The sequence below is a fragment of the Bacillus rossius genome, chromosome 1 (genome assembly GCF_032445375.1).
Source record: "Bacillus rossius redtenbacheri isolate Brsri chromosome 1, Brsri_v3, whole genome shotgun sequence".
Taxonomy (NCBI): domain Eukaryota; kingdom Metazoa; phylum Arthropoda; class Insecta; order Phasmatodea; family Bacillidae; genus Bacillus; species Bacillus rossius.
Window position 1 is genome coordinate 366,610,038 of NC_086330.1, and position 13,197 is coordinate 366,623,234.

At 36.6% G+C, this 13,197-nt stretch overlaps 1 protein-coding gene across 1 annotated transcript; it reads left to right on the plus strand.

Annotated features, from left to right (window-relative positions):
• Positions 1-2,663: 2,663 nt before the first annotated feature.
• Positions 2,664-5,264, plus strand: LOC134528396 (14-3-3 protein epsilon-like). Its single transcript, XM_063361988.1, has one exon. The coding sequence runs from the start codon at positions 2,863-2,865 to the stop codon at positions 3,622-3,624; it is 762 nt and encodes a 253-aa protein (XP_063218058.1). The 5' UTR covers positions 2,664-2,862; the 3' UTR covers positions 3,625-5,264.
• The last annotated feature ends 7,933 nt before the right edge of the window (positions 5,265-13,197 follow it).

Below are 13,197 nucleotides of genomic sequence, written 5' to 3' on the forward strand. Positions count from 1 at the left end.
AGCGTGGACGTGGCGGGAAGCAGAGGTTTCCTACAAGTAAGGCAACCTTTGGACACAGAGAGTATTATCCTAGAAGCGAAGGTATGTACAATAAACATAACTATGTAGAGCAAGGGTGTCAGAGGTGCGGACTGCAACATACAAACTCTAGTTGTCCGGCGTTCAAGGAAATATGTAGAAAATGCAACAAACGGGGACACTTTGCACAGTTTGTAGATCTTAATTTGTACACTAGTAACGAGATTTGCTTTCTGTTCCGTGCGTGAGCGTCACGCACGGAGCCTCTACGACGCACTTGCTCACTGTGCCGTCAACCGCGGTCTCGTGTTCGAGTCCGGGCGCGAGTTCTAGCGGGGTGGCTGGTCTGGTTAACGTTTTATGTTCCGGGAGGGCGCCAGGTTAGCTCGGTGTCTAACCAATGAGGGTTCGTGGTTTGTTGCCCCAGCGTGGTCCGCTAGAACCGTCGGCAGTCTTGTCTGGGAATTTACGTTAAAGAAGAATGCGTGGGATTGCCGTAGTAGCGATGTGCCTTTATTCAAGGGATTGACGTCACACCATACAATTACTGAGCACAGACATGCCCCTGAGGGCTACTTGTCCGTTGCGAGGTGCAGGCCGGTACATGTTCAATGTTTCGTGGCACTGGTTTCTCGGGTAACAGTATGCAGGCCAAGTACACTTGGTGCAAGAGAGGCGCGCACAGATGACGTGGCGCAAAGTTACACTAACAAAGTACACTTAATGAAAATTAGGCGCCCACAAATGACGTGGCGCAAAGTTACGTTAACAAGTACACTTAATGAAAATTAGGCGCGCACAAATGACGTGGCGCAAAGTTACGTTAACAAAGTACACTTAATGAAAATTAGGCGCGCACAAATGACGTGGCGCAAAGTTACGTTAACAAAGTACACTTAATGAAAATTAGGCGCGCACAAATGACGTGGCACACAGAGTTTGTGGGTGACTGGAGTCGGCCAGTCCCGTAAGCGATTGTTTCTACGCTGGTGCCGTGCCCACTGGGGTGGTACACGCACCGCCACTAAACTTGGCGAAGTTTTCCTTGTGGGTTTGTGGTCAGCGCGAAGGCGCGTGCCCTTAAGAAAAGTTCTGTGGTTTGCGGGAGACGGCCCGTGCCGTATGCTGAAGAGCGACCCTGCGCACCAGGTGTGGTGCGGGACGACTTTACGTTTACGCGGTCGGATTAGGTCCTGAACCGTAAAAAACGGACCGGGCACGCACGGAGAGGTGAATAGAAAAAGGTTTGGTTTATGCTAAATGACTATATTTACCGGACGTTACTTGCGATGAAGACAATGGTTGTGGTCTTTCCGTGGGACGTAGGTCCGTCCCGGTCCGCGAGTCGAGTTGAACTGCCGAACTGGCATGGCGTCCGGTGGCGCGTCGGCCCCTGCCGCGCCAAGCTTGACCTTATTACGTTAAAAACTAAATGACTGCGTCTGGAAGAGACTTTAAGGTCGCAAAATTCGTAATTAATTGTTTGAGGGGGAATGGGTGTGGTTCGTCTCTAGTCCACTCGGATTTAGTGTGCTTTATAATAATAATGTCTGGTTTGGCCGTTCGGCTCGGTGGCTCGCTCGACTCGGGTGGGCCACAGCCAGGGGTGCGTTCCGTTAGCGGGAGAGTATACTGGCGGGTGCAGGTCGGGCTTAGGGATGGTCGTCGGTCGGACGACGTCAACTGCTTGTGATTAATTAACTTTGTGTTAATGCTTCGTTTGGGAATTGTTTTTCGTATTCGAGCCTCCGGGGTTTCGTGTCCTGATGTTTAATTCAGTTAATTGAGGTCACGCCCGGGGCGCTCGCTTGACTCATTCCGGCCGCACTAGGGGTGCGCTCCGAAAACGGGATACGGTACTGGCGGTGCGGAGCACGGGCTTAACGGCCATGGTCGGTACGACGTCACTACTAACTATTTTGAGAAATAAATTTCATTGCTCAAAGTAATAACTAATGTTTATTTTAGTATGCTATTTCACTTTCAAACATTTTCTTCTAAAATTTTGTTACCTGCGAGGAAGCACTTTACAACAACAACAACAAATAATATTATTTACTGAAAAGAAGAAAAAATATTGCTATAAAAAAGCTAAATATTAGATTGTATTCCATAAAGTTAACACCACTCGTTTCTTTGGAAAGGAAAGCATTTCCCAGGCACTCATATTACTCAGCTCCTGAGAAATGTCCCCATATGTGATAACTCAAGCAAGGTTAACTTTCACCTAGACTATGAACAGTTTGGTTCGACCTGTATTTGACAGAGAGAGGCACCAGAATATGTTATTTTTGAAAAGACGCTATCCTATCTATAATGCTGATTGTTCAGCATACTTTTCCTGATGATATTTTAGACACTAAATTAGCCTTCCACTGTGCTCAAATTAAATGCTGGAGTGAAAAATAACCCTTATCGAAAATCAAATTGGCTTCCCGAGATTGTTTATAGTTCCATAAGCATGTTAAAATTACTTTTTTATAGTTTAAATACGTTATGTTATATTCCAATTTTTACGGAACAATATTTTTTTTTACTATTTAAATATTTAAAAAAAATTATTTTCAATATTTTTGTTGACGATTATTATAAGTTTAATTTTTATTTTCTTAACATTCATTTGTTCTCCTAAGTACTTCTCTTTGGCGCTATCCACATTCTCCTTACCGTTGGAATGAATTTCACTTCCTCCCATGAACCCTTACTTCATTACGTTATTCAATTTTCATGCATTTGTGAAAGGTGAATGTAGCCATTTTGTGAAAAAATCTGGTGTTGAGTCATAGTGCGGGTTTTAGTTTGGGCGTTCCGGTTTTTTGCATTAAACAGCCAAATTTATCCGTAATGGCTGAAAGAGATGAAAATGTGTATAAAGCAAAACTCGCGGAGCAGGCAGAAAGGTATGATGAAATGGTGGAAGCCATGAAAAAGGTGGCTTCGCTGGATGCCGAACTCACAGTCGAAGAACGTAACTTGCTGTCGGTTGCTTATAAAAATGTGATTGGTGCCAGGCGAGCAAGTTGGAGGATCATAAGTTCAATAGAGCAGAAGGAAGAAACTAAGGGTGCGAAAGAAAAGTTGGCGATGATACAGGCTTACCGAGGCCAGGTCGAAAAGGAATTGAATGACATTTGTCAAGATATTCTGGGCCTTTTGGACAAGCATCTCATCCCTTCTGCCTCGACTGGTGAATCGAGAGTATTCTATTACAAGATGAAAGGTGATTACCATCGTTACCTGGCCGAATTTGCAACCGGGAATGACAGGAAGGAAGCTGCAGAAAACTCCCTTGTTGCTTACAAAGCCGCAAGTGATATTGCAGTTACCGAGTTGTCACCCACGCATCCGATCAGGTTGGGGCTTGCCCTAAATTTCTCGGTGTTTTACTATGAGATCTTGAATTCACCAGATCGAGCATGCAGGTTGGCCAAGGCAGCATTTGATGACGCCATCGCCGAGTTGGATACCCTGAGTGAAGAGAGCTACAAGGATTCGACACTCATCATGCAGTTGCTGCGAGACAACCTCACCTTGTGGACCTCCGACATGCAAGGAGCCGAACAGAAGGATCAAGCAGAAGATAACGAGGATCAAGTTGTGTCCTAACTTTTTTGTGATGTTGAATGTAGGGCAACTCCTGTAAAATGTAAAAAGGACACTATAATATAATCTGTATTTGTGGCTGTAATCAAAATCAGAACTGGCTGATTGAACTTGAGCACACAATGTAGAATACGCTTAATTGAGAAGTGTGTAGCTCAGCAACGTTCCAGAATGATAAGTGAATGGCAAATTTCTAAGACTTTTGGACATTATTTTACTACTTTTCAGCTGATCTAGATAAATTTTCTTGTTAGGCTGCTTAACTTTAATGTGCTATTGTTTGGATGTAATTGGTGTCATTGGATTTACAAAATATAAAAAAAATTTATTAGCTATTAAATTAAAATATGTTTAAACATTTGGACTTGGTATTTACATGTTTGATCATAAGCTTGTACAATGATGGGTTGTTCATTCTGTATACGGCATAAAGTTGACAAGGCTGAATCTCCAGTATTGCTATTTGTATCACAATTTGGTGCAAAAAGGGCTTAGGTTACAGGTTTTTTTTTTAGGAGTGTTGTCAGTTGGACTGAGTATTCGGATTGTTTAAACTGCCTGCTGTGAGGAAGTTGCACGTGAGTTGGCCACGTAACTTCTCTAAGACCTCACCGTTACAGCACAGAGGCTTTGTTTTATTATTTAACTCAAGTTCACGATTTTGCAGCAGCTCTGCTTGCATTTATTTTGTCAGTGCATGTGTGGGACCGAACGTAATGTGTTATAGGAGCCATTATTCTGTACCCTCAAAGTACAATTATTTTGTAGGAATTTCTTATAATATTGCTGTTTCCATTTAAGTGGCATCACATTTGTACATTTCAGTTATTGCTGTCAGCAGTCAGCATATCGGAAATGTAAAGGTATTAAATTTTCTAGCATGTTTCATTGTTAAATTCAGGTAGAATACTCAAACCCGATTAAAATTTTACTTGCAGTAGTATTGACAACTAGATTTAATGTATTTGTTGTAATGGCGAAACGTGTGCACCGTTAGTCATGTAATAAAGTATTGTAGAGTATTTTTTCTGTTGGATCTAGCAATATAAATTCTTGATTAGTTGAGTCCATTTGCTTGTTTTACTTACTCTGTTCTTTTTCATTACATTTTTGATATCTTAAAAGCACAAGTTTGAATATCTAGTCAGAAAGATTTTAACATGCATTTGTGAACACTTTTTTAAAGAAAAAATTTTTACATCTCTGCTCACCATTCCTCTCAAATAGTTTAGTGTTTTCCTTTAATGTGCAGATTTTTATCGTATAAATAGTTGCGCCACAAAGTGAATAAAATGTGTAATTCCACTGCACTGCTTAGTCAAAACTTGCATCATATCACATTACTTATGTGTCTATGTATTGTGTGTTAACAAAGAAATGAGTGTTATTCTCATGAATGTGAGTATTTTTATGTATTCCTAATTTTCCAGCCGTGTTGTGATCTTCATAATTTCATGTTCGTGTCTTCTAGTTTATTCATAGTGATATATGCCTCTACAAACATTTCATTCCATCTTTTTTTTTTTTTTTCATTCATTGATCTTGCCATTCTCATGTTTAGGTAACAGGACTGTTTTCATGTAAAATTTGTTTTGTAGCTGAAAATTTTTGTGAAATATATTGCCCAATAATTCTGTTATCTAGATGTGGTCTGTTAATTTGTGCCTTTTGCCATGAATTGAGTTTTTGTGCGTCCAACTTGATGGCGGGGAGTGTAAGTTGTCGGTTGGGTCGACAATGTTTCTAGGTGTGGACTCACTCTTGGAACTAAGTGAGCGGCTTAGTGGCTGTGGTCACTTGCACATGTTAACCTTAGGAGCCTGTCTTGGAATGGTGTTGACCATAAATTGGGTAAATATGTAGTTGGGCGGTATTTGCAAAAAAAAAAATGTTAAAAATCCGAAAATACTTTTATTCTACGCTCTAACTTCCTCTTTTCATTAAACCCAGCGGAGATAAGAAATTCCAAATGAGATATCGCCGTTCTTATTTTGCAATACAAGACCTGTGCAATCATTTGACCGGTGCTATTTTTTTATTTTGCTGTGTGTTCGTGAATGCCTAATTAAATTGGTCAATTAGGACAGGTCAGTTACATTATAAATACTTTCAAACTAAGCGGACATTAAAAATAATGTGAATTAATTTTAATGGTTGTTTAGTTTTAAAGTATTTATAATGTAACTGACCTGACCAAACAAACCGGTACAAAGGATGAACAGTAGGAACTCACATAATTTTTTTTTACTATTTACTTGTGCAACAATATCCAAATAACAAAACATTAAAATTTGAAATGCTAAAAACTCACCTAAGTTAGAGGCGGGTACAATTCCTTTGCCATTAGTAGAAAATGATGTAGTCGTTCACCTACGTTGAGAAAAAAAATTCCTACTCGTAAACAAGAAACAATGGTTGCCGCATGAGTGCACAGGTGTTGTGATGGAATTTAAAAAATTCGTTATCGCCTAAAGTACTTGGAATTTATTATCTCTGCCGGGTTTGATGAAAAGAGGAAGTTAAAGAGCATAGAATAAAAGTATTTTCGGAATTTAAAATTTTTTTTAAACAAATATCGCCCAAATATGAAAATTAAAAAATTCGATATCTCCTAAAGTATTTGGAATTTCTTATCTCCGCCGGTTTAATGAAAAGAGGAAGTTAAAGAGCATATAATAAGATTATTTTCGGATTTTTACCATTTTTTTCGTAAATACCGCCCAACTACATATTTACCATAAATTGTATGTGGAAGGTTCTATTTCATTTGCAAAGCAGCTGTGAATTCAATTAAAAGTAGGACTACCAGGTACGCTTTCATTAATGCATACACAATAGAAGTTCTCGGTTTGGTGTTTAAATGGTAAAACCATTTTTTTTTTATATTTTCATATGGTGCAACTCAAGCTGTTAGTAAATGACTATTCTTCATTGCCAAATACCCTAAAATAGCAACTAATTGTCAAAATGCTAAAATGTTGTGGAAAAATAATTTTTTCATAAAATATTAGTGTTCTACTTGAGATATTTAAAATTTAAGTCCATACAGTTAAATTAATTATGAATATAACTTGTTCTTTAATTGCTAATTATTGAATTCTGTATTTTAAAGTATTTTTATTTAACTCATTTGAAAGATTTGTGTTTTTTTTTTATTGCTTTGGTCATAACTGCTGTTGGCCTAGTCTGCATACCTGCTTAATTTTCTGCACAACTGTGGCTGGTAGTGCTTAGTCAAAAGGTAACAGTAGGGAAGGAAATAAAGCAGATAATGCAATTGTGTCCCTAACGCTCATCTCATTACTCATGCTTGGAGGAACGTAGTGTAGATTTGGGACTTAAGCTTAATAAGAAAGAAAAAAAATTATTACGATTTATTGGGAAAATGCGTAGTTTCTTCTGAACAGCGAAGAGTAATTTTATAATGCTAAACCAGTTTATCATCAAATGCACGGTCAAGTTTTTGGAAACTGCGTAGTACCAAACTTTTTAATGTGCTTCACAGAAATGACAATGAATATTTAAAGATATAAAAACATGTTATTGATATTTTTTAATACACTTAGTATAGCACAGGTGTCTAGGCTAGCAACCTAACTGGACTAGGACTGGACTGGCAGACAAGTTGGATCAAGTCTGAATAATTATAGGGAGTGAATTTTTTTTTGTGCTTGCAACATGAAGTTCCTATTCTGATTACTTTTGGAAGTAATAGTACCATCTGCTCGCTTATAAGAGCAGTTTAATTTTTTTTTCGTTCTAAAAGTACATGTTAATTTAATTCCACACCTAATCTTGAGAATTACCTATGTAATAAATACATGTCATAATATTTTAAAGTTAAGTTCAGCGATTTGGATTTTGGCAGGTTATAAGTTTTTCATTCATTGTGTTTGGAGCGAAAGCCTTGTTGTGGCTGTGAATAAGTGAAGAGAACTGAAGAGGCTTGTTTAAGTTGAGGTTTCAGCACACTGGCGTAGTACGAGGCTCAGTTCTCGCCCCCAGAAATTTGTCAGGGAAATTTATTTACAGTTGTGTGAGGAGAGACTGCTTCAAGACAAAGTCTGTGTGACTTCAGGAATTTATTGCTCTAGTAGTCATCTAAAAATGAGCAGAAATGTGAAAAATATGTACCCTTGAATTTAGGATGTTCCATTGTCTACACGTGTCTGAAGTATAAAATAGTGTATTTTTGTCTTTTGTGTAAACAAAGCCATGATTGTTTCCAGATGTAGTCTTAGCTTTGCACCCTCTCTCGCTTATGATAAATACAGATGTTGGTAGTTAACACTTTAAGAATGCAAAACATAATGTTAATTGAGAAAAAAAAGTAAATTTTTTATAGCTTAGCTTATATGTTTAAATAGGAAAAGAATGGTTATTTTCTTAGTAGTCTTACAATACTACTATTAGGTTTATGGTGAATGTCTTAACTTTTTTAAGACCATAAATTTAAAAGATCTTATTCTAAAGTGTTTGTGGCCTGTTATTATTATTTATTTTTAAATTTAACTATTTTTATTTAATTCCAAGGAAAAGCATGTATATGTGGCTAAAACCTTTTTAACTCGACCCATTGTTTTCGAGGGAATAATAGTTCCTAGTGGTGTCTAATCCTAAGGCTTGTAATGCCGGACTGAGCAGTGATGAAGAATACACAGTCATAAGACATGCTGTGTTTGTTTAGGCACGTGGCACATTGCCATCATGTTCCCCTTGCTCTCTCAGCCTTCAGCTGTCTACTTTGTGTCGAACATTTGTGATCAGCAGTGTAGCTCCAGCTGCCAGGAAGAGCCCTGCTCAGGTTCCGTGACCGCGAGTCACTAGCCATTGCTCGAGTCGAGCGGATGTCACACGACGCAAGATGTGACGTGTACCACATGGCACAGGTCACGCAAGTCAGGAAAAAAGTCTTGAAAATAAACCGTAATGGTGCAGAACTCATGAAACTGTGATTTCCAGCAGACATTGCTAGCTTGCAAATTTTCCATGATTCCTCACTTTATTTTTATAGTTGCACATTAAAGATGCATATTTTGAGGCTATGTAAATCACTTAAATCTGAAGGTCTTGGCTTCCCTGCAAATAGTATATGTATTTCGTAATATATTTGCACATGTTTAATTATTATTTATACATTTTATCACCTGTGATAGATAAAAGAGTGCATAAACTCATTACATGTGATACAAATTTAATATTCTTTGGCGATTTATACCTTGACTCATATTATTAAGGGTAAAATGGTAGAAAGAGAAAGATAGAAGAAAACAATTTTCTAAATGAGAATGAACAAAATAATAACTCCAAAATAAGTTCTCTGAATATCAATAATTATTGATCAATAAGGATTAACAATAAATATTACACTGTAACGAAAATTTAAATAGTAAATATCAAAGCTAGGAACAATTATAATAAATTAGTTTTTAATAAATTTTTTGCATTATGTATAGGCAAGATGTGATAAAGCATTCTAATAGACTGATTTTGTAGTTCGCAAATATCACATCAATGAGTTAAAGTGCAACAGATTCTAACAATAGGCTACATAGACATACTGTAATGCATTCATAGGCATTGATAATGTTCTACCAAGAAACTAAATGGTACGAACCTTTCTCACTGTAATTATTTATGTTATACTCACTTGTGGGCTCATAATTATAATACAGTGTGTGATTTATTTAATCAAATAATTACCCTGACAAACTGAAGTGTGAAAAAGCAATATACCAGTAAAAACTATTTAGTTACACAGCTAAAACAATACTTGTTTAAATACTTAACAATACTGATTTACACAAGTAATTAAAATGATAAGTACTTGAAATAACATAATTTTCTTGTGAATATGGCCCGTGGTGCGGTGCACAACAATAAGCTCAAACCCTGCTGTGTTGCCCTCTGCCCGGATACTCCCTTACTAGACGCCAGCAAGTCAGATAGCGTCAGGAGCAGGCGGGTCCCTACTACTAAGACCCGCCTATCCCTGCAGCATGGCGGGGTTCAACCTGAGCCGCACGCCGCCACGTGGGGCCCGCTCAAGGGAACGAGTTCTCTGCACCGTCCGCAACCTATTCTTAATCCTTTTAGCGTCAGAAATAGTTTCACAACAATATTTCACAAAAAAACATTGGATTAAAATTCGGCCTTGAAATTTTACTCCCATTGAGCCCAAAGAAGTTTCACTTCAAAAATTGTAAGAAAATTTTATCAAAAGATTCTGAGCAAGTCCTGCAATCTGTTGACGAGATACTTGTGGACATCCTGTACACATGCAAGGGCTGGAATGCAAACAGTATGTTGAGGATACAAATGATGAAAGTGCATGCAAAAAGAATAAGACCTCAGTTTGCACTGTACTTAGGGGGTGCCTCCCATTTTAGGTCAAGATTTTATATTTACATTAATCACTGATCAACTTGTAGGCTATTTCAATTGTTAAACTTTCATGAAATGAAAAATATATACAGAGCATACTTTTTGCCCAATTAGCAGCCAAAGTTACATTTTTAATGTTTTTGGGTTGTACAAATAACTAGAATTTAATTGATTGCAGAACTGACATTTTTTAGGTTTAACTGCAAAGTCACTGGCTACTTCATGATATGGTTAGCATTTCTATCACAAAAACTAATTTCATGTTTCGTGGCTGTCAAAATCGTAAAAAATGTGAAAATTTTGAAAAGCCAGGTAAAATTAATCAATATTTTCCGAAAGAAATTCAAACCATTTCTTGAAGTAGCCAGTGGCATTGCAGTTAAACTTAAAAAGTTTCAGTTATGCAATAAATCAAATTATACTTATTTGTACAATCCAATAACGTTAACAATGTAACTTTGGCAGCTAACTACTATGCAAAAAGTATGCGCTGTATATATTTTTCATTTCGTGAAAGTTAAACAATTGAAAAAGACTAAAAGTTGATCTGTGATTAATATAAATATAAAATCATGACCAAATATTTGACAGCCTCAACAGCAGTTGAACAACAGTTCACTTGTGGAAAATTTCCTTAGGCTGGTCGTTGTGTTGTATTGTGTTGTTCTTGACATCCACACAGCAGGCCTTGACAACCCATTGCAGGAGCACCCGGCTGTGAAAAACACACGGGTCACATCTCTACACCGCTACCTGGGCTCACCGTGTATGAACTAAGCAAAAAGGTACCCTTCGTTCTTCAAGTAACTCTATAGAAAATTGTATCAACAGTTTATTTTTCATGTACAAGTCTTATAATTCTATCTGAACTCCTTTCCATTAAGAAAATTTGATTGATTTTCAAAGTACCCATCATTCCACCCAGGACAGTTGAGAGAAACAAACCCTATTACCTACTGTTAAACTTTTCAAAACTAAAAATTAAAAAGAAAAAATAAATTAAAGAACAAATGTTACCATGGCTATAACTCTAAATGGAATCTCTGCCTACCACATGAGCTGAGAGTTTCGTATTACATACGTCTATTAGCAATACACTTGCAATTTTCGTCGTATCAGCTGGCGTTGACATGATTATTAACCACAATTAAACCAATCCATACTGCGAAAAATGAGGTTTTCTTGGTGTTAATAATGTTAATTTTATAGTGCAAGGGTTTTCTAAAATTCCTTAGATTATTTCTTTCTGTAATAATATTTTATTATTGTGCTTTGGTTTCAAAATTATTTTTTGAAACTATGCAGCAACAGTTAAGTCCAACAAACGTCAGAAGTGATGTCAGTATGAACAAAGGCACAGTTGGTGAGATAAGTCTTAATTTGGTCGTGGAGTCTTAACAAAACTTTACTTGGTTACTGTTTGTCGGACTCTGTGCGCTTGTTTGTCTCAGGTTATCACGAGCGAGGTTTAAGGTGCCCATACGTCATCCCCACCACGGGTCGAACCCGGCTCTCCAAACCCAGTAGCGTAACGTTAGAACGAATTCCTTGTGCTCCAGAGGCCTACGGTTTGAATCCCGGTCAACACAAGTAAAGGCTGAAACAATGTATCCTTTATGGTAAATAAGAGCTTTTAAGATTAACTTATCGATTTTTAACAAGTATATTGAATTGTGTTAGTTTTATCTACATTTTTTTATATCATTATATATGTATTCCTACCTATGTATATGATATTGTCTATAAGTCATGTATACATATATTTAATGTTTTAAGTGTTATTTACTTATTGTAATGTATATCAAACTGACAAGCCCTATATTCTGTGAACATACTGTTCAAAAATTGAATCTATTGGGTGCAAATAAAATAAATAAATAAATCAACACCACAGAGCAAGGAGAGTCTGAGACATATTCCCACGATGGCGAAACTTCCTTTATGCCTCATTGGACAGTCATTTTAGGGGTTGGTGGGTGTACGTACCAACCTGTCAATATAGATGGGAAACCAAACCATCAAATAACACTTAAGAAAATAAGATTTCTAATAATGTAGTAGCACCTAGATCCTGCACACTAATGTCAGTAGGTAAAATGTGTATTCATGTTAAATGTTTAGTGTCTGGGTTTTGACGAAATACATTTTATATCTACACAAAAAAAAAAAAAACATTTACGGCCATAACGAGCGAAATTTTTAGTGATTTTTATTTCTTATAAAGGCTAGTTATTTCATCCAAGTCTCTCGTTTTGGGAAGGTTTTTGTCTATAACTCACATAAAACATTTTCCCGGTCCCTTATAAATTTTCAGAACTAATTCAATCAGAGTTTTGTTTACAAATGCATCAGCTGTACCTGTTTTGAAGCTTAAATTGGAGGATAAAGGTTAACTCTTTATCATTACATTTGTATTATGAAGATTCGTTTTGGACTTTTAATATATACTAACATACTAACCAGTAATAGTTTGATCAAATTTTCTTCCAAACAGCTTAACTACAGTCGTTAATAAAAGCAGACTAGAACAGCTGATACAAATAACAAAATGTCTGCTATATTGGTATGTGGAAATCAGAAAAAAAGACCGCGGGAAAAAATGGCTTCACGTCTGACGGCTAATGTTCATCTGTATTCTTTCATATTCTCTACTTTAGAAGTCTTTTGACTATTGGTGTGCATGGTACAAATGTAAATAAATAAATAAAACAATATTTACAAATGTATTTATTTATAAAGATAATTATCAATGTTTGAAAAAATATATAAATTGTTTCAATAAAATTTCTTAAAACAGTTTTTTTTATAGAGTAATATACTATCAAGAGTTGTTAATTTATTGATAACTATGGTTTTTTAAAAATTATTTCATTAAGATACTCATTAATAAAAGAGCCAGTGTTTAGGTCTAATCTCGTGATAAGTAAACATTTCTATCAACATCAAGAATCAAATAACAGTCCAATAGACCAAATTATAGATGTAAATAAAGTGTTACCATTTTGCTATTACTGTAACCATAATGTTCATAAATTCATTCAGGTGACATGACCTACCACAATTCCATTGTGATGAAAGAACCCCAACAATTAGTTTTTGGTGGTTTCACTGTGTTATTGTGGAGGTTGCTTGGTCGCTGTCATGTAAAGTTACCAAAGTGCTAAACTACTTTGTGTGAATTAAGTAGTTCAA

Bases quoted from the DNA above. Each gene is read 5' to 3' on its own strand.
- LOC134528396 (XM_063361988.1), top strand. From the start codon at position 2,863: ATGGCTGAAAGAGATGAAAATGTGTATAAAGCAAAACTCGCGGAGCAG.